A 21,541-nucleotide genomic window follows, 5' to 3' on the forward strand; every position below is an offset into this window, starting at 1 on the left:
TTGTTTATCACATCCAACGTGTGTTCACCAAACATACAGAGCGAACGCTAACAAAGGTAGCCGTTCACAAAAGACACTAAGTGACAAGTCATCCGGGGAAAGAGCCCTCAGATATGGACACATTACATCTTTAACCCTCAAAACCACGCATCAGTTGCACTGTTTCTCCTCTCCTCTCTCCAGCAGAGCGTCACCTCATCCTCCATCGGTCTCGCGTCTAATGTACGGTAACATCTCTGGATTTTCTCTTAATGTTTATCATCGCTTCAGGACATATACTAAGATTAAACCCTGACGGGTTGCGTTTAATAACAACATAACTTGCATTGGACACATTGATTTGCATCCATTCTTCGTGTTTTGTATTGTTTGACAGATTGTTCAATTTGGGCATCTTTTCTAAAGGGCTTTTCGTTGAAGTCTTTGCTAGTTCCGATCAATTGCATATTAATATGCTGGAGCTGAATGGTGTGGATAGTAAAATGTATTGTTTTGGCGACTCATATGTGTTATCTTGAAGAAATGCTAATGGATTGTTTTTATTGTTTCACTTCATTCCTTTCTTCTTTGAGGATTATTATTTTACATTGTTACTTATGTTTACATTCCATTAGTATTCCTTTAAGATTATCTGACAAGAATAGGAACCTCCTCGCTGCACATGCAATGTTGTTTCTCACCTCCAAATGGGAAAACTAACATTTAGCATCCACAGAGCTCTCTAGCCGGAGGTTTACATGCCTTTGCATCCATCTGACAGTATTCACTGAGAGAAATGTCTGCTGCCGGAGATGTGTCTGCGTTTTTCCAGAACATGGGAAGCTCCAGCCCCAACCAGCCACGGCAGAAATTCTGTGGCATGTTCTGCCCAGTGGAGGGTTCGGCGGACAACAAGACACTGGACTTTGACTTGATGTCATCAGGGAAAGGTCGAGTGATTGAGAGGCAGAAGGATATCTCCAAACCACGAAAGGTGGAGATCAGGAGAAGTACTGGAAAAGAGATTCTGCAGAACCTAAATGACGAGGTAAGAGCTGCAGGGATTGTGCACTGTCATGTGGGTGCACACATTAACACTAATGCACATATCAGTCTTCATTCAGATGCAGCCTCCCTTGCTTGTAATAACTATCAACCAAGTGATATTTTTAGTTTTAATGCTTTGATTATATATAAAAAAAAAGTACATAGCTTGGATGAATACTGGTTTAAAATCATTAATATATATATATGTAAGTGTGTGTGTGTGTGTGTTTAATTATTATTATTATTATTATTATATTATTTTCTTTGTATATTGTAGTAATTTGCAGTCCATAATACACAGCTAATAATTTGCAGAATGCTTGATTCTGATTGGTTTAGTCACCGAGTTCTGTTGTCAAATATTTATGTATAATAAAATCTAAACTTTATATTTGACTTTTACCCCAGCAATCAATCTCCTAAACTGCTAGTTTCATAGTTGTATCACTCTCCATTTATTAGTAAGCAGAAATATGTGACAAAATGTACAGTGATGATGATCATTAATCATAAAATACCCCATTCAGGATGATACAAAATCTGATCACCCTGCCTGGGTTTATTTTGTGATAATTACCAACTGACTGTGCAAAATCTCTTACTCATTTTTAAAGTTGTTTTGGTTGAATAAAATCATTAATTATTTTAAGACTTAAATAGCTGCTGTTCTCACAGAAAAAAGGATCAAGGATACATAAACCTTTTTGTCACTGTACCTTGCAAAACAAATTTAGAAATAAGGTGCAGAAGCTGATTAAAACATATTATATGTTTTTTTTTTTTTTTCACAATCCAGTTCATGTTTCTTAGTATCACTATAATTCAAGAGGCTGTATGTGTGGGCCCTGGTATCTGGATGCAGTAACCATAGCTACAGAGACAGTGATGCTGAGCTATGACTGAAGTACATTTACATTTAATCATTTAGCAGACGCTTTTATCCAAAGCGACTTACAAATTAGAACAATAGAAGCAGTCAGGTCAACAAAAGAACAACAACAGTATACAAGTGCCATGACAAGTCTCAGTTAGTGTAGTATAGAACGCATAGGCAGGTTTTTTTTTTTTTATAGAATGAAAAGACAAGTAAAGGAAAAGTGCTAGTGTTAGTTGGTTAAGTGCATGCGAAAAAGATGAGTCTTTAGATGTTTCTTGAAAATGAGTAAAGACTCAGCTGTACGAATTGAGATTGGGAGGTCATTCCACCAGCTAGGCACAGTCCAGGAAAAGGTCTGTGAGAGTGATTTTGAACTTCTTTGGGATGGCACCACAAGGCGTAGTTCACTTGCAGAGCGCAAACTTCTGGAGGGCACATAAGATTTTAAGTATACCCCACTAAGGCTTTAAGAGCAATAACTTGGGATTTGTTAAAAAGCTCATAAGAGTTAATTAATTACCTCAGATCAGAATTATATTCAGAATAACTCTCCTTTTCCATATAAGTTATAGAAGAGAAAATTATATAAATTTCACTGAATGTTGTTCATCGGTTAATATGACAGGGCTTTTATACATGGTAACATGATATATTTAAGAAAACGCTCTGTCACTCAATTTACCAGAAAGGACATTCTTCAATTTTTGGCAAGTGTGATTTAAAGCTACCCTTATTTTCTTCGCTGAGAGGCCTTAATGACTGCAGAGACCAATAGCATATTTTGGTCTACTGCTTTGAGACCAAAGCAGCCAGAAGGACCCGGAAATTGAGCTGTAGTGTTTGTGTATATAAACTAAGATTTAGGGTAAAAGATTAATTTTAAGAAGGGATTAATTGTGGTATTACATACTCTTCTGAAATGCTAGAGCTAAAACGTTGCAAACATGTATTGTTTTGTTAGTGAGTGTCTTTTTATGTCTGTATTGATATATGAAGGTCATTTGAACATCTTTGTAGACACACAGTTAAGTCACTTTTATTTGCTAAATGTATCGAACCATTTATTTTCAAACCATTTTCAAACATAACATTCAAAGTAAAATGATTTGAGAAAAATTCTTGCATCATGAATATCAAGAGGTTTTCTTAGGGTTACTTTATTTTAATAAAACAATCCTTTTGCATAAATTTTGTGTTTGTGTATGTGTGTCTGTGTGTGTGTGTGAGAGAGAGAGAGAATATTTAACACACACACATATACGTATATATAACACAAACACAAATGTATTTATTTATTTTTTGCTTCTTGCTTCTATGTTTTTGTTTTCCGGCAGCTGATCAGTGTGCCATTAAACCCATTGTCTGAAACATTGCTCGCCCTCTCTGGACTCAGAGGAGGAGCTGCTGGCTATCCAGGGTGGGGTTGTGCGCATGCGCGCTGCTCTCCGTTATGAAAATCTCTCGTTTTGTCTCGGGCAGTCTGGGTGGACTGGGTGCATCAGTGGAGAGGAAATATTGGGCACAGGTCCTTTGTCCTTTAAGATTTCTAGCGCTTTTACCTCATCCACTCGCCTCTTAATTCCTAAAGGACTACACAAATTGTCCGAAACCAATCCATTTCCCCTCCCAAACAGATCGTTGCATCCATTATCACAGTGATAACGGTTCATCAAAGGGAATCGAGCATAAAGAAGATGTCTGGCTATCAGGGCAAGAAGAATATTCCCCGCATAACCGTGAGTTATGGAATATCTTCTATAATTATTTGCTACGTATAAAGCATGTTTAGAACTATTTAAAATATTGTGAGAATAAATGTGTTTGATTTGCAGTGCTAATGAACGCTGGTCCGAACTAAGAGCAACGCTCGCTGATCCCCTGCTTCGCGTAGCTACGTTACATTGCGTTGCTCGGGTGCTGGGAGCCGGTTAACTTGTGATGTTTTAGCGAAATTAAGCTGTCAAGGTCTGTAATTTGTGTCTTGAAGCAGTACTGCAGCACGGCATTGCGTTCTAGCACTGTTATGAGATTCACACCCCATCTATGAACGCGACTAAACAAAACCTGAACGCTCCCTTTATAATTAATGAAGCTGTTTATTACTCGCGTTCTGGTCGCGTCGCTCGCGTTAAGCGTTCCTACACGGCTTGTTACAGTGTGTAGCGAATTAACAATAGCATTCCAAAGTTTACTGAATGATTGCACTAAAACAAGCAGTTATGAGAAACCGATTGTCTGTTTTTGACCAATTTGACTGACACGAACACAACGTGTTTAAGGGAGCCGTACAGGATAATGGAAAAACGCATGGCAGACCTGGAGAAAAATGATCAGATTTCCTTCCTCAAGGCAGAGGGTTTGAAATATAAAATCTGCATGGCCCACATCTAGAGATGTATTTTTGCATTTGGTAAAGCCATGTATAGAATAGAATAGACATTATCATGCTTCCCCACCCATCTGATTATGACATATTTATATGGCATCACAATACACCTAATTTGATCTGTTTCCTAGTAAAACAAGCTGTTTGGAGATGGTCGAATGCAGCACCCACTCGGCATGGCTGGTGACGGGTGTGCCTTTTGTTTCATTTCAAAGGAAGCACTTTCGGCTGAGGTTTCGGGGAGAGCTTTAGGACACCCTTTCAGAATCTCTAAGCAGTGTTGAATGAGAAGTAGGTGGGTTGTGGTTTCCGTCCGGCATGTTATAGAAACCGCATCCAGCTCTCAGTAAGATCTAAGAGGTTGGAGAAATGCCAGTCGGAGAGTAGCACATGCAGGATCGCATGCAGAAAAAGACTGAAATGTGCAGCTAAGAATACATTCAGAGGGAAAGAAGGAAAAATTGGCAAATGATGAGCTATCTGAAGTGTGCATAGAGAGAAATGCTTGTAGAAAGCTGTCTGTGCCACACCCTTATTACAGTGGTTATCTTGTAGAGCATGCGTCTGTGGCACATCAGCGTTTAGAAAAGGAATGGGAATGGAATTCACACTTTCAAACAGATCTGACAATTGACATCAAACGCTTGCCTAGTGCAAAGGTTGCTCGGTTCAATTTTACCGTCTGTCATCACCCCTTGTACTGTAGTGGAATTCATGTGCCTCCCAAGCACACTGTGACCCAAAGACCTCATGCATAAATGTTATCCTCCTTTAATGCTTTAAGTCGTAGAGCAGATATTTAAGAGCTATTGGCCATGCAAACGACGGACTGTCTTTCGTCTTTGTTAGATCTGTATTTCCTGTGATTTATTTTTATTTTTTTCTCTCCTGCATAAATAGACCCAGGCGTGGTTTGGATACACACATAGCTGACACACAAGCATATGGCAGCATGGCTGGTTTGCTGGAGGGTGGCTGGAATAGCTGATGGGTGGGTCGAGGTGGACCAGCTGCATTGGTCAGCTGCGCAGACAGGCGGAGGAGGGTTACACCTTCTTGAGCCTCATTAAAGATGAATGTTAGCTTTAGTTCACCACCTGCCTGGTCACTTTCAGTTGTACTTATGAGGTCAGATATCAGAGAAGAATTTTTATGTTCATAAATTCTTTGACTGTATAGTTAAATTCGCCTGTTTTTATGTTGATCAATTACTGGCATTGTTATGTTATGTAAGTTCTGTTACATTCTTGTTTGCAGTTTCTAGATTTTACAGCATCAGACCTACTGTAAAAGATAAAAATAAATGAGTAAATAAATTGACAGCAAGTAAACTGATTTTACATTAATACTTAGTTTAATATTTATATTCAATATTTGTTTTGATATTATTTTTTTATTTACTAAATAAAAATGATAGTTTTATTATTTACTTTCACTTAATTACTACAGAAATATTAAAATTTTATTTTTTAAATATTTATCATTTTCTGTAGTAATTAATAATTAAGTAAAGCAAATGTTTGCATAAATATTTAGTAAAATAGTTAATTTTATTGAATAAATTATTTAATTAAAATAAAATTATAAGTTTTATTTTGTAAATAAATTACTCAAGTAATTATTTATTTAATTACTATAGGAAGAAAAAAAGGATAATTTTAAATATTTGCCATATTTCTACTTAAAGTAAATTAGTTTAGCAAAGGAAATATTTATTCAAATAAAATAAATATAATATAATATATATAATATAATAAATATTTAAGATAAACTATTATTTGTATTTATGTACTATTTTATAGTATTAATTTATTTACTCAATGGATTTTATATATATATATATATATATATATATATGCATTAATTATTTAATTACTATAGAAGTTTTTAAATATGTATCATCTTTTGTGGTAAATTACATTTGTAAAGTAAATAAATAAATATTAATAAAATAAAAAAATAAAAAAATATATATACATTTAAATTAAATGTCATCTTTATTTAATAAATAATTTTAAGTAAAAAATGTATGGATAGATAAACATATATAAGTAATGTATAAAAAACTATATGTATAAATAAATTCTTAATAAAAAATGTATAAGGATTAAATATTTATTAAAAAAATAAAACTACATCATCTTACTTTTGCATGATTTTTGTAGTTTTTGAATGTGACAGCGTAAAATGCTGTGATTCCAATAAATCCCCTCCTCAGCCTAATTGTCTGGTTATCATTTGCAACTGCAGCAGCTCCAGTGCAACCCAGTGATCTGTCCCAGAATGCAGTGCTGACCTGCTGTTGTACCTCGTGTTCTCCCCCATCACAAAGCACAATATCCTCTCTGACTCGTACCAAGCAGTCTGCCAAGACCGTGTTTTCTTCCCCACCAAATAACATACAGGATTTCCATTCATAACGTCTTGACAAACGACTATGTTTGCGCCTCAAAGCGGAAAAAGGCACCAAGCACGCAAACAGACAAGCCATCTATTCAGTTTTCCTTTAAGAGGAGCATATACGGATCAACCTGACAGCTAGAATCTGGCTCAACTAAATCTGATTCTAAACGATAGAAGGATGGAATTGCAAATGGTTTAACCCAAAGACTGGAAGTCGTCAATTTGGATTATTAATGATTGCAAATGAGCACATAGCATCAAAATATTGCTCCAGGTCTAGAATGTGACGTCCTTTATGGTTCACAAAATACTTTTGATGTTCATTAAAGTGTTATTTCGCCATGTCTGTTTAAACTTCCATTATCATTTATGGAAACCAGTAAAATAAACACGCTGACCTGAAGACTTCCTGTCAGTGTTCTCATGTACATCTGTTCAGCACTATGTCTCTGGAAAAGGTCCAAAACAAGCACAGTTCACAGTTCATAGTTCAGTTCACAGAGTCCAGTTTTTTCAGACTTCCTATAATTAACCTTACAACCTTTTTGATGATGTCATAATACTTTAGCCCTATGTCGATGGCTCTGATTGGTGCACAGAGACTGAGGAAATGGATGGCAGTGATTGTCTGGGTTATGTAATGCATGTTATGAAGCAGCTGTTGAGTGTGGATGACTGCCAATGCCACTTGCACAGTCCCAGAAGCCCCTCAGCAAAAAGTTGGACATGAAAAGTAGAATGCATTCCTCTTCTGTAGAAGCTGTTATTGGTTTGTCTATAAATGAATCTCACTAAAGGTATATAAAAGCTAATAAAGCACCATTTGGTTTCAGTAAAACTATTTCTGGTGATTGATTTCTTGCTAATAATGTTGTGGGATGTGTAGTGGGAGATGTCAGGTCACTGGAGTATTTTCTTTCATCGCTAAGTGAATCAGGGCAGGCCTTGGGAAGCCAGCCAGTGCCTCATGTTGCTGGGTTCCCAACAAACACGCAAAGAGGCAGAAACGCAGACAGAGCTGCCTTTGTCCCCGTGCGGTGCAGAGGGCCTTGTGACAGGAATTGTTCCACGCTCCCCTTTCAGAAATATGGCTGTTCTTCTGGGGCCCTGAATGTAAAGAGATTCCTCGGTGGTGGCGTCTATACCGGGGTGTCTAGCCAGCTTTACTCTTCATACTGTAGGGGGGCATGATGCTGTAAGAAAAGATAAAAAGATAAAAAGTAAATGTATAAATAAATATGCATAAAAAAAGATATTAACAATACAACTACTGTCTGTATTTAGATAGTAAGTACATCAGTGAATAAATAACAGTTCATTCTTGGTCACTTCTTTGTGCCGTCTCATATTTTTAATTCACTGAAATGTGATTGCTTTCCCGTCTTCAAAGACTGACTATAATATAAACCAATAGGATTCAGGTGTGGGCTGTGAAGGAGCATTTCATTGGTTGCATCTACTGAAGAAACTGAATGAGTTAGTGTTTTTAATCAGAACAAGACTCGTGAATGAACTGGAACATTCCGTTTGTGAAACAACGAAACAGTTAATACACTGAAAATGAGTGTCTGCATGTGAGGCAGTCTTGGTCACAACAAGAAGATAAAGGTGACAGAAGAATTTTGAATGCGTATAAATTTTGTCCAAAATGACCCTGTACAAATATTTAGTAAACCTTAGTTGATTTGTAAGATTGCATACAATAATAAGACTGAATGAATCAGTAAATGAATCAGAATTAATCATTTTTGAAGAACATCTTTAAAAGATTTGAGTAACTTTGATGTTTCAAAATCCCCTTCACTAATGCAATACACATTAGACTTGACATAGCAATCAGCTCAGACTGTAAGGGTGAATCATTGTCTTCCGGGTTCAACTGAGCACGTTTTAGTGCAGTGGCAGATAAATGTTCCATGGTGAACATGTGTTTATAATTGTAAAGACCATGGAATTGGCTGATGCTGCTTATAAAGAATGTGGGTGATGATATACTGCTGCTTCATAAGCTCTGATTAACTCGCTCCTGGATGAATTAGTATTTTACTTGAGTCTATATTTTCACTGAGTCTATATTTAATCACAGCTTGAAACACCATCTTCACCTTGCAGTAGTGTTCTTTATTGCTGTCCCAAGGTGAACATACTATTTGCACTTGCACTGCTATAGAATACTAAAGCCAGCTTTATCTGTGGTTACAGAGTGACCGTCTCTTGATTAAAGGGGCGAAGATTGTGAATGATGATCAGTCGTTCTATGCCGACATCTATATGGAAGATGGCCAGATCAAGTGAGTGTAAAATATATAAGGAGAAATGCTCCTTTAGTAGTCTGAGGTTATAAGGTTAATGTGTGCATAATATGCCCTTATATCATATGACACATAAAGAGGTAATGAAATTATCTTGAAATTAAATGAAGATTGCTCAGATTGTACAACTCATATTGCTTTTTTATATCTCACTCTTACAGGCAGATTGGAGAGAATCTGATAGTGCCCGGCGGGGTGAAAACCATCGATGCTCATGGGCGTATGCTGATGCCGGGTGGCATTGATGTGCACACACGCTTCCAGATGCCTGACAGGGGCATGACTGCTGCGGATGATTTCTATCAAGGCACCCGTGCTGCGCTGGCTGGAGGAACCACCATGATCAGTATGTGTCCGACTGTCCTTAGTGTGATTAGAGTTTGAATCCAAGATTAGATTTCATTCTGTTTGCATATCAGCCACAACACCATTGCAAATGCTTTGGTGTTTATCATAGAGACTAGTAAATGCCGTTGTTGCTACCCAGAAAAACATAGCAATCAACGAGTAATGGCCTAGCAACAACCTGGCAGGCACCAGCAATGCCATAGCAATTACTCACACCACCACACGGATCACTTAGCAACACCCTGACAACCATCCACAATGACATAGCAACCACCTAGCAACACCCAAACAAATGCTTAGTAATTCTCAAACCCTACTCAAAACACCAAGCATCTGTTAAAATCTAGGACCAGAGTATCATAAGGACTTGGGCCAGTATGCAATGCCCTAGCAACCACCCAAAATGCCATAGCAACCACCTAGCAACATCCTGGCAAATACCCACAACACTTGAGCAAATGCATAGTGATATGATAAACACCATTCAGAACACTTAGTAACCATTAATATGTAGAGACCTGATAATCATGGAGACTTGGGCCTGTAAGCAATGTCATAGAAACCACCTAGCAATACCCTAGCAACCACGACAGTACCATAGCAAACAACTAGTAATGATGAATCGAGCAAAACTTACAGTTTCTCCCATTTGCTTGTGGTTTTAATACAAATAACACAATTAAAGGGACGGTTCACCCAAAAATGAAAAAGCTGTCATTATTTACTCACCCTCATGCTGTTCAAAACTTCCACGATTTCTTTCTTTCGTTGAACACAAAATATATTTTGAAGAATGTTGGTAACCAAACAGTTGCTGGCTGTTGTTGATTTAGACAGTATTTTATTCCATAATATGGATGTCAGTGGCTACCATCAACTGTTTGGTTACCAGTTTTCATTGTTGGGTAGGCGTATTACAAATCAAATTTTCATGTTGCGATTAATAGCTAATCGTTTTATCACGGTATATACGGTATTATCATGATATTGAGATTTAGTTGCAAAAAAGTGCTACTAAAGTATAACAGGTTTAATAACTTTTTTCTTATAACAAAAAGAGACTGAACATTTAAATACAATAAATCAATGCACACACACAAAATATAAGTGTAAAATATAAGTTCCTAAGTGTTATGAAAGCTGTAATGTTTTGCTAAGGCAGTCAGACAGGATGGAGACAGTGTGCTTCTGTTTAAGTATCTTCATTGGTATTCTTTTCAGAGCAGCATTATTAACTGATCTGAAGTACTTATTAATATGTAGGAGCTGTTTAATATCTGCCTAACCCATATGTGTGTGTTTGTGTGTGTGTGAACAGTTGATCATGTGGTTCCTGAACCCGGGACAAGTCTGATCTCGGCCTTCAATCAGTGGCGGGAATGGGCGGACAGCAAAGCGTGCTGTGATTATTCTCTTCATGTGGACATCACTGAATGGCACAAGGGTGTTCAAGAGGAGATGGAGGCGCTCGTCAAAGATCACGGTAAACCACTGTCAACATCTGTATCTGCTGCACAAACCCAGCAGAGTTAGTGAATACTGCATCGCTCAGGAATTCAGGTTTCACTAATGTCTCACGGACTCCTTCATTTCCTTCTGTAATTTCATCCCCCGTCTTTGTGTGCAGGCGTTAACTCTTTCCTCGTCTACCTGGCTTACAAAGATGTTTTCCAGCTCACTGATTCCCAGGTATGGCTTTCTCCATGCGATGTACCTAAAGCACCTACTTGTATCTTACAGTCAGTCTCATGAAACCTGTCAAAAACACACCCTGGTCATATTTAATCCTAAAATAAAAGAGAGAAATTTAAATGATGAAAATAATGCAAGACATTTGAATGGTCCTAAAATATATTTGATATCTTTTTTTTATATATAATTATATATATTTACATAAAAATAAAGATATGTTATAAATATTTAAATTGGTATATCTTGGTGTTTTTTTTCTCACTGGTTTTAGGCATGTATCATGATATTTTTAAGTAGATTCACTATGCATTATTTATTTATGAGTTTGCAGTTTAATGTGACATGACATTTCTTCTAAAAAAGGAATCCTGATCGTTCATTTACCAAAACAAATCAAAACATGGAACTGGTAATGTAACTTGGCCTAACTATGTATTTACAAACAAACAAACATTCATGCATTCATTCTGCCAGATGATTCCTTGATTCTGAATGGTCAAACATGGAATTTGGAAGTCAAAATGTTTTCTAAAATGACAAAAAATAATTTCATTTGTTACCATCACAGTGCCATGGTAACACTTTTAGGTTGCACAGGACCAAGTTTTGATGGGTTGGGTGTTTATGTTCTAATTCCTAATGACAATTGTGAGGAAAAAAAGAGAAAAGAAAAAGAAGAAAACTCTAAACAAAGTTCCTTTTCAATGTATAAACAAATGATGCTTGAATAGTCTGTCTGTGAGCGTTGCATCTGTTTTAAGCATGCTTCATCATTTGCCATTCCTTTCTCATTGTCAGCCTTTGTGCGACTTCGAATGTGTGTTTGTGTGCAGATCTACGAAGTGTTCAGTGTCATCCGGGACCTTGGGGCCATCGCTCAGGTCCACGCTGAGAACGGAGACATCATAGTCGAGGTGAGCTCTTCAGAGAGGCTATGCAGTCCAACACTGAGCTCCATTACTCAGAGTTACTATCAACAATAAACTGTTTGGAGATGTTAAATTAAAACACATGCTCCACTATGAATGCTTGGACTTTATGGTAAGCAAAGCCAAAGCAAATATTCCTACATGAGCTTGATATAATTAATTGCAGATGACTTTTGGCTGGCGTTTATGTGTATTTATCATGATCAAGAAAAGCAAACTCTTTGTAATGAAGACATTTTTAATATAGACATTATATATTGGCACTATGCCATCATGATTTACGGATTCAACCATCTCATGCTACTCATATATTTCCATCTCGCTCGTTTCCTGTCTTTCTTTCAACAGGAGCAGCGCAGGATTTTGGAGTTGGGTATCACTGGACCAGAGGGACATGTCCTCAGTCGACCAGAAGAGGTGAATTGCAGTGAATTCCTGGAAATGACATCTATTTCCCCATGTTTCTGAAGTTCTGTTGAAGAAAACATTTGTACTGAATTGGTTTTATTTCAAATTTAGTTGGAGGCGGAGGCAGTGAACCGCTCTGTAACAGTGGCCAATCAGACCAACTGTCCTCTTTACATCACCAAGGTGATGAGCAAGAGTGCCGCTGATGTCATCGCCCAGGCCAGGAAGAAAGGTGAGACCTAAACACCATTTTCAATATGGTGACTCTTGGAAGTCTTCAATGGATCCAAACCTATAGTAGAAACATTCAAGGTTGATTTAGCAACATGGAAGAACATTCTGAGGTGGTTTGATCTAATTCCACTCCATCCGTGCCATTAAAATGAGGTATTATTACTAAATCTGAACAAGCAAGGCGGGTTTTATGAGAATGGATGCAATGCAGCCCTGCAAAAAATAGTTCTTGGCTAGACAGCAAGAAATGACATCATGGTGGTCAGGCTCCAGAATAAGGCCAGGTTAATTACAGTGAAATGATATATGCCTATTCCTAATTTGGTATCTTTGAACCATTTAGGCACTGTTGTGTATGGAGAGCCAATCACAGCCAGTCTTGGCACGGATGGCTCACACTATTGGAGCAAGAACTGGGCCAAGGCTGCCGCCTACGTCACGTCCCCACCCTTGAGTTCGGATCCCACCACACCGGACTATCTCAACTCACTGCTGTCATGGTAAGAGCACTCCAAGGCTGTTCATTAGTAGTATGCATTACTGATTTGATTAGTTTCAGTGGTGGAGCCCTGTAATAAGTATACCATGAAAAGTGAAACTGGTTCATTTTTGTGGTATGAGAGTGCTTAAAAAATGTGACCAATGTGTTTAAGTTCCATATTAACTTAACTGAAGGGTTGACTTTAAGTTTAGGAGTCTGCCATGGGATTTACTTTTAAAAATGTGTTATGTAAAGAAATGCATTATTATTATTATTATTATTATTATTATTATTATTATTATTATTATTATTATTATTATTATTATTATTATTATATTAGCAATATAATAATAATTATTATTTTATTATTATTCTGATTATTATTATTATTAGATATGATATTATGTGTATAATATATAATATATTATTAATATTATACATTTTATTATATTAATAACTATTATAGTATTTTATTACAAAATAAATTAATTAAAAAATAATATTCCATTTGAAGCAATAATTATAAAACATTATTGTATTTTAGTATGTATATTTATTTGCATTTTAATTATAACTTATTATTATTATTATTAGTTATAAATTGAATTTCAATTATATGCTGAGTGAATAATTAATGATTTTTACTGTTTTTATTTATTAAATTGTTTTGTTTTTGTTTTTCATTAGCAATATAACTATTATATTATTATTATTACTATCATCATCATTGTTATTATTATTACATATGATATTTAATTATTAGCAATTATTATTTATAATTTTATTACAAAATAAATTAACATAAAAATAATATTCATAATAAAGCAATGATCAAATTACTGTATTTGTGTGTGTATTTTTAGTATCAATATTAATTCATGATTCATTTTTATTTGTATTAATAGTAATTGAAAGACAACAAAAACAATAATAATAATTATTATTATTATTTATTATATTAATAATTTTTTTATCATTATATTATTATCAATTTAATAGTGCAAATAATTATGATATTACTACTACTACTAATATTAACAATATCCAGATATCCAATTGAATATCCAAAATATAATATTAGATCATTTTAATAAATACACATTATTTACAATAATAATAAAAATAATAAAATCTGAAGCACTTTTAGGGCCAAAAAATATTTGCATGAAACACAATTTTGATAAAGGTTTGCTAAGTGAATAAATATAAGTGTTTTTACTAATTTGAAATGTGTCTCCTCATTCACTGCACGCTTCAGTGGGGATCTGCAGGTAACAGGAAGTGCTCACTGCACCTTTAACACCGCCCAGAGAGCTGTGGGCAAAGACGACTTCACCCTCATCCCTGAGGGAACCAATGGCACTGAGGAAAGGATGTCCATCATCTGGGACAAATGTGTGGTGAGGCAGAAATACTACTCTGCAAATAATAAGGGGAGACATTTAATCACAAGCTATCACAGTGCAGCATCTACAGTTCCTTCAGTCATATAAACAAAATCAGTCAGTGGTCATGCGAGCCTAAATAAAGCAGATGAGCACAGTCAAGTGAACACAAACACAACCGAGACACCTGTCATCTCTCCCTGTGGTCCCCCTCGTTCGTAGGTAACTGGAAAAATGGACGAAAATCAGTTTGTGGCCGTCACCAGCACCAACGCCGCTAAGATCTTCAACTTGTACCCGCGCAAGGGCCGCATCGCCGTGGGTTCAGACGCCGATCTGGTTCTGTGGGACCCTGAACTCACGAAAATCATCTCAGCCAAGAGCCACAATCTGGTGAGATCTGCTCTCAGCAATGTCACGTGTGTTTACAATGGTCCCTGTTTACTTTCCTAACATGTGGCGTGTTCCTAGTCCTAAGATGCATGATTTACTGGTGCGGGTTATGGATTGTGTTGATGTATTCATGCCATCACATTAGTTAATTATAGAGTAAAGTTGTGTTCTTGTGGAAGTAGTTTGCAGTCCTGACCAATGAGTATTGGTTGTTCTGACTGAAAGTTGGGCATGGGAATGTTACCCATGTGAGTGATGTCATTCTCAGCTCGTCTGGGAGGCGTAAAAGTGCGCACAATGTCATGAGGATCTTTTTTAATGTCTTCTATTTGTGTTCTTGGGCTCCACAACTCACTGGATTTCACAGGTTGTGTTCTTTTGTTTGGTGGATTTTTGTTAGATCTAAACATCCTAAAATAAAGATTTATTTCAGAAGCAAAACTGTATAGGATAAATATTGGAAATAATGGGTTATAATATAAATATTAAAATATGTGTATAGAAATTGTAGGTATTATTTACATTTATAATTAATAATAGAATTAATAATTTATTCATGTATTCCATTTATAGTTATTTTATTTATTAGTTTATTTGTATTTAGATTTTATATTAATAATACATTTATAGTAAGTAATGTAACATTAATGAATAATTACGCTCATTTAAAAAAAAAAATGTCTGTTTTTTTTTTTTTTTTTTTCTCTTATGCACAAACCTCACTAAATACTGTAATAATTATGTTTAGGATTTTGACATTGCTACAAAAGAATGGATCACAGTGTCCACAAATATATTAAGTAGAAAAAACTGTTTTCAACACTGATACACATAATAATAAATGATTCTTGAGAAGCAAATCAAAAAAATAATTTCTGAAAGAACATGTGACATTGAAGAAAATCCATGAAATTGAACTAAAAATTCATTTGTTTTAATTGCTCTTTCTTTTTTACTGTGTTTTTTATCAAATAAATGCAGCCTTTGTGACCTTAAGAGACTCGTATGTCTTAATATTTACAACACACTTCCAGTTCTCAAGTAAAGAAGTTAAGAAAACATTTTTTTACATTAAGATCTGTGGCTAATCTGTAGGTTTGTGAGCATGTGTGTGTGTGTGTGTGTGTGTGTGTTGATTATCAGACTCACTGAATAACCTCATACTGTATTGCTTTTAGCATAGCGCCAGTAGCATTAAGAAGGGTGGTCACACTTTTGCCGGCACACACACACACTGTAAACTTCCCTACACTTCCTCCCTCATTCACTCCCTCTCATTTCCAACATTCCTTGTTTGTACCGTATTTCTAAACTGGTCTGCGTTCTGACAACTTGTCCTCAAGATATTATTTAAATAGCTGTCCAGAAGCATCAATAATGATTTCCAACAGGACATCACCTCTATTTCCACATTAATATAATGCTTCTTTATGTGGAAGGGATCTGGATCGTTTGAGCAATGATTTCATGCTTCATTACCATCGAAAGATTATAAAATGTTAAACATGACATTAGGTTCCTGTTCTGTGTTGTTTTCCAGGCGGTGGAGTACAACATCTTCGAGGGCACCGAGGTGCGTGGGTCGCCTCTGGTGGTCATCAGCCAGGGAAAGATCGTACTGGAGGAGGGGAACCTCCACACCACTGAGGGGTCCGGCCGCTACGTGACCCGCAAGCCCTTCCCTGACTACGTCTACAAGAGGATAAAGGCTCGCAGCAGGGTGAGTTATGCATTCAACTTCCTTTCAACTACATGTACCTCTTCAGTCAGTTTAAATCAAGAACTGCTCTCTTTGTCACTTTAAATCAGTCTGAACAAACAAACTCTTTTGCACTACAATCTTTTTATCTGCACTGTTTGTTCACTTCACTGGTTTACACTCTGTCTGCCATGTGCCTTGTTCTGCTTTATTTAATTGTATTAAATTTTTTATTCTTAATATTTTTACATGCACTTATTTGTATAGTTGTATTTTATATTTAATGTGTATCTATCTGTATTTGTATGCTCTACTGTTGTCTGTATGCACCAAGGGTCTTAGAGTAATGCAGTTTAAATTCTCTGTATGTATGTGCTGTACATATGGAAGAATTGACAATAAAGCAGACTTGGCTTGACTTATTTGATCAGGTTTTCTAATATGAAATTTATGGATACACAATTGATTAGTGATATATATATATATATTCTGCTTATTTTAGATTATTGTTGTTGTTTTGGATTTTTATAATCGTTTGTTATTTCAGGGATTTTTTGTTATTATTATAATTTATATAATAACTGATTATAATTAATTACTAATAATAATTACTAATAATTATAATTACTGTACAATACTATTTTTTCATGTTTATTACATATCAATATAAATGTTAATTAATAAATAGATTACCATTTTATTCTGTAAATATACTTATTAATAAATTAAAATTTCATGCCTTTTAATATAATTGTCAATTAATGCCTATTAAGTGTTTTCTTTTTCTGCATTAACACTTTATCTGTTTGTAGTTTTCTAAATGTTTGAGGTTATCAGATTAGTTGTGTTTTAGTAACAGTATCATGCACTGATGTTTTGTAGCTTGCTGAACTGAGGGGCGTCCCGCGGGGTCTCTACGACGGCCCGGTCTGTGAAGTCTCAGTGACGCCCAAAGCTGTGACTCCTGCTTCCTCTGCCAAAACCTCTCCTGCCAAGCAGCCCGCTCAACCGGTCCGCAACCTGCACCAGTCCGGCTTCAGCCTCTCGGGTCAGCAGTTTGAAAAAATGTCATCACCATATAGACTGATATTAGAGATTTTGTTCTTTTTTTTTTGCTTAAAATTTTTTGTCATTATATATAAATGAAATATTATTAAATAAGAAAAAAATCATTGGCTAAGTACTAGCCAGAAATGTAATATTAGCGAGAGATCATTCACATTAATCTATTGTGAACGTTGTCATCATGTTTAAATATTTATACACCATAAGGTTGATTTGCCTTTTGATTTGTCTTATTTCAGGCTCTCAGATTGACGACAGCATCCCCCGCCGCAACACCCAGCGCATCGTTGCACCCCCTGGTGGCAGGGCCAACATCACCAGCCTGGGCTAGACACCCTCCATCAGCAGACAGGAGAATAGGGGGTTGGGGGGAAGGGAAGTCTATACCTGAGGTGTTTGCTTAGACCACCATGTCACATCAAGAACCCTCCACAGGGCCTATGATTCTCCACTCCCTAGTCTCCCAACCCCCGAGCTCTCGTCCCATTCCCTTGTTTTTCTTTTCCCAACCATGCACCACTTCCTAAAGGAGACATCTAGAGAAAAAAAAGTATTTGCCTCATGTGAAGAGAAAAGGAAAAAAAATTAACATCCACTTCTGAGCACGTCTGATTGTATGATTTTTTTATACTGTACTTTCGACCCACCACGAGTCGTGTTATTATTTTTGTATTTAACTTTATTTGCTTTTTGAAATCAGAGGGATCAAGTGTATGTATTAGAGAAGCTGTTTATCATTGTTACTCATTGACAAGGCAATGGTTAGAGTACTGGGTTTCTTGTGTCACGGTTTGTGCTACAAATCTATTAAGACTTTTAAGTCTACTAAATTAGTAATGTCTTTATTTTTAGGCAATCTTTTATTACATTTTTATTTTTATTTTATTTTTTTATTACATCAGTATGAACATCTGACCCTATTCTGCCCGTGCCCTTTCTGTGGCATTCAATGCGATACTTTCTGTGCCAGTCAATAAAAGAAAGCTTTACTAGTGGTCACTGATTAAAAAGCATGTGTTGTTTCACCCCCAATTAACACTGTTAATGTTACTGAAGAAGAAACCGCATGTAAAAACAAGCAGCTTAGCAATTTTGGAGAAAAAAAGAGAAGACCGCAAGTGATTCTAGCTGAAAACCTTCCTTGGTCTGGCCTCGAACTCTATCTGTGGAAGTTTGTTTCCATCACGGGATAAAAATAAAATAAAAAGATAACTTCGACTTTTTATCTCTTAATTCAAACTTTTTTCTCGCAATTCTGGGTGTGTATCTTAAAAATCTTTTTTTTTCTTTTTTTTTGGAAAATTCTGAGAAAAAAGAATAAAGTTGCAATAACTTTTTTTTTTCATACAGAAAAAAATAAAACAGAATTGTGATATATAAACTCAATTGCGAAATGTAAACTCACAATTGCAAGAAAGTCCAAAGTTTAGTCAGAGTTTATCTTGTAATTCGGACTTTTTAAAATCAGAATTGGCAGAAAAAAGTCACAATTTATTTTTTGTTTCCGTAGTTAACTAGAGAAAATGCTGTGTTACTGAAGAACGTAACTACGTCAAAATAATTGCAATTTCCAAATGCACTAAAGCCCAAAGTATACTTAAGTAATGACGCAAACACTTGGCATATGTTTACAACACGAACATGTTACCTTTCAAAGTATTTTTCATTTGATAGAGTGCACAAACTCTAGACATGTAAAACTAGACATGCTGTCCCCTTGTGGCCAAATTAGTGTGAACGTGCATGTGTGAGCCAAATGTACGCGATTACAAAACTCAAGTCTCCTCGCGTACAAAGTATACTTTGGGCTAAGAGTAACCCCCAGATGGATTTTTCTGTAAGTTTGATCGCAGCGCAAAACAAATGTGCCATGCGAGTCATAAGAATTTATAGTATTGAGTGACTATGTCGCTACTTTCTATGTCAACAAATGTGATCTCGCAGACCTTACGCTAATGTGTCTTTTTTTGTATCTTTAACTCCAAGCTGTGCCTGAGATATACTGATCATGTTGAGCATTTCTACAAGAGCTTGTTCCATGTTTTTTTTTTTTTACAACTCAAAGGCTGTTAAATGTAAAATAGCCGGTTAACCGATACAAAGGTGCCAGATTTTTCTCGTCATAGTGCTTTTGAAAGGCTTTTTTAAGAATAAGTTATCACAGCGCCATTTTTAACGCCGTTATAAATACTGCATCCTGACTGTAATAACATCATAAAAATTAAAAGTCAAAGGTTAAAGGTGATTATCAACAACTGTGCCTGTGGCAGCTCCATGTTTTTGTGGTGTTATTGTATTTTTTCAATGAATGAATGAGAAATTATTTGTTTTACTTCCAGGTTGGTCTGGAAACCCACAAAGGGCGATGCATCGAGCAGCTCTAGGTTAGCTAATACAGCTAGCACAGTGTCTGCTTTCTTCTCCTGTGTTTGACTCATTTAATTTTGAAACAAGAAGTTTGCTCGGGACACACTGGTATCATCTCTTTTAAAAGAACCAGGCTATAGGTAGGCTATGTCATCTATTGATTTGGTATTTGCTAATGCTTGTAGGTTGCTTGTGGTATTAAGGGAGGGACACTGTCACTGTAGAGAGAATTTGATTGGATAAAAATATGTGTAGTACAAGATGAGTCATCAATATTTTTGGTTCATTTGCAGTAAGGAGAAAGACGTTTTAAATCTGCCAACATGTATGAGTACACTATAGATTCGCTTCAAAGTTAGTAAATATCTCCACAAAACTCTTAAAGTTGTTAACGGTAATCCACATTTTGAGGAAGGTGCTAAAGTGTTCACTTCAGGCAAAGAAGGCATAGTTAAAACGGTAATAAAAAGGCTTTAACACGTTTCAGTGTAGGCCTACCTTGCTAAAATCTAACTATGGATTAGAAACGATGGGACTTTCTGTAGTCTGTTTTTCATTTAGTAAACCTGTCCTCCGGCTGTTTTCTCTTTCCTCTTGAATATCGGCAAAATCTTGGCCTGTCACATCATTCTCAATTGCTTGCCTTTTCTTCTGCGACTCAACACAGAAACAACACACACACAAGCCCTGATTCAGGGTTTTAACGTACAGTGCTGCTTGTATACTTATATTGTGTCCTGAAACTGTTGGGATTGAGGTCGCTCACAAAACGTTAGTGAAGTTAAAGTTTAGTAAATATGGAGGAGAAAGCTTTCTCTCTCTCTCTCTCTCGTTGGTTTTTATTTTTAGTTTTCTCCAGAGAACATTTTTCAGTCTTATCAGTCAAAATTTTATTCACTCGCTACTCTTTTGTCATGTTGATGTCTAGTCAAATTAAATGGGAGGAAAAACTACAGGCCTATTTGAATTCTTTTAAGTTTTCTTGCAAAAATGTTTGCGTTCCTTCGAGAAGAAGTAGAGTCTATCACCTCATGACTGTTACGATTGTTTTCTTTCTTCCTGTTTCTTTTTTGTTCCTTGCTGACCTCATTGCTTTTCCACTGTTCCTATGACCACCGTCCCTAGTCAACAGGATCTGAATCTTTTATTTGTCATGGCAACACATTACACATCGGAGGCATGCCCTTAGCAACCCTTCTGGGGCTGGTGCTGTTAAAACAACACTGAATGGCTGAATCTTTTCAACTGCATTTTCATACAGTGTAACACAAACAATATACAGTACCCAACTTAATGAGCAGGAAATCAGAATCAAAAGGATCAGGTATACATTTAACTCAAGATACATTCAGAGAAATCAAGTATTAGCTATTCTTTTTTGTTTATTTACCATTTAGTTTTATTGGTATTTGTATTTCATCACAATTTTGCTGGTGTGAATATATGGCATCCGTTGAGAACAGAGATTTCCTTGTCTTTTCCTTATCGAGACATCATATGTAAGAGTTCAAATAAAACATGCCTTAAGCATTTCCT

At 36.0% G+C, this 21,541-nt stretch overlaps 1 protein-coding gene across 3 annotated transcripts; it reads left to right on the top strand.

The window, feature by feature from the left end:
- On the top strand, positions 1 to 18,637 carry LOC132132300 (dihydropyrimidinase-related protein 2-like). Of its 3 annotated transcripts, XM_059544684.1 has the most exons (15): positions 1 to 222; positions 761 to 1,027; positions 8,895 to 8,983; positions 9,166 to 9,350; positions 10,671 to 10,835; positions 10,980 to 11,041; positions 11,878 to 11,958; positions 12,322 to 12,390; positions 12,493 to 12,613; positions 12,959 to 13,115; positions 14,355 to 14,496; positions 14,704 to 14,874; positions 16,415 to 16,594; positions 17,456 to 17,621; positions 17,878 to 18,637. In XM_059544684.1, the coding sequence occupies exons 2-15, from the start codon at positions 776 to 778 to the stop codon at positions 17,967 to 17,969; spliced, it is 1,932 nt and encodes a 643-aa protein (XP_059400667.1). In that variant the 5' UTR covers positions 1 to 222; positions 761 to 775; the 3' UTR covers positions 17,970 to 18,637. The 3 variants fall into 3 exon arrangements, with proteins under 3 accessions (XP_059400667.1, XP_059400666.1, XP_059400668.1); XM_059544683.1 differs by lacking the exon at positions 1 to 222 and having other exon boundaries at positions 306 to 1,027; XM_059544685.1 differs by lacking the exons at positions 1 to 222; positions 761 to 1,027 and adding an exon at positions 3,355 to 3,639.
- The last annotated feature ends 2,904 nt before the right edge of the window (positions 18,638 to 21,541 follow it).

The sequence above is a fragment of the Carassius carassius genome, chromosome 49, assembly GCF_963082965.1.
Source record: "Carassius carassius chromosome 49, fCarCar2.1, whole genome shotgun sequence".
Classification (NCBI taxonomy): Eukaryota; Metazoa; Chordata; class Actinopteri; order Cypriniformes; family Cyprinidae; genus Carassius; species Carassius carassius.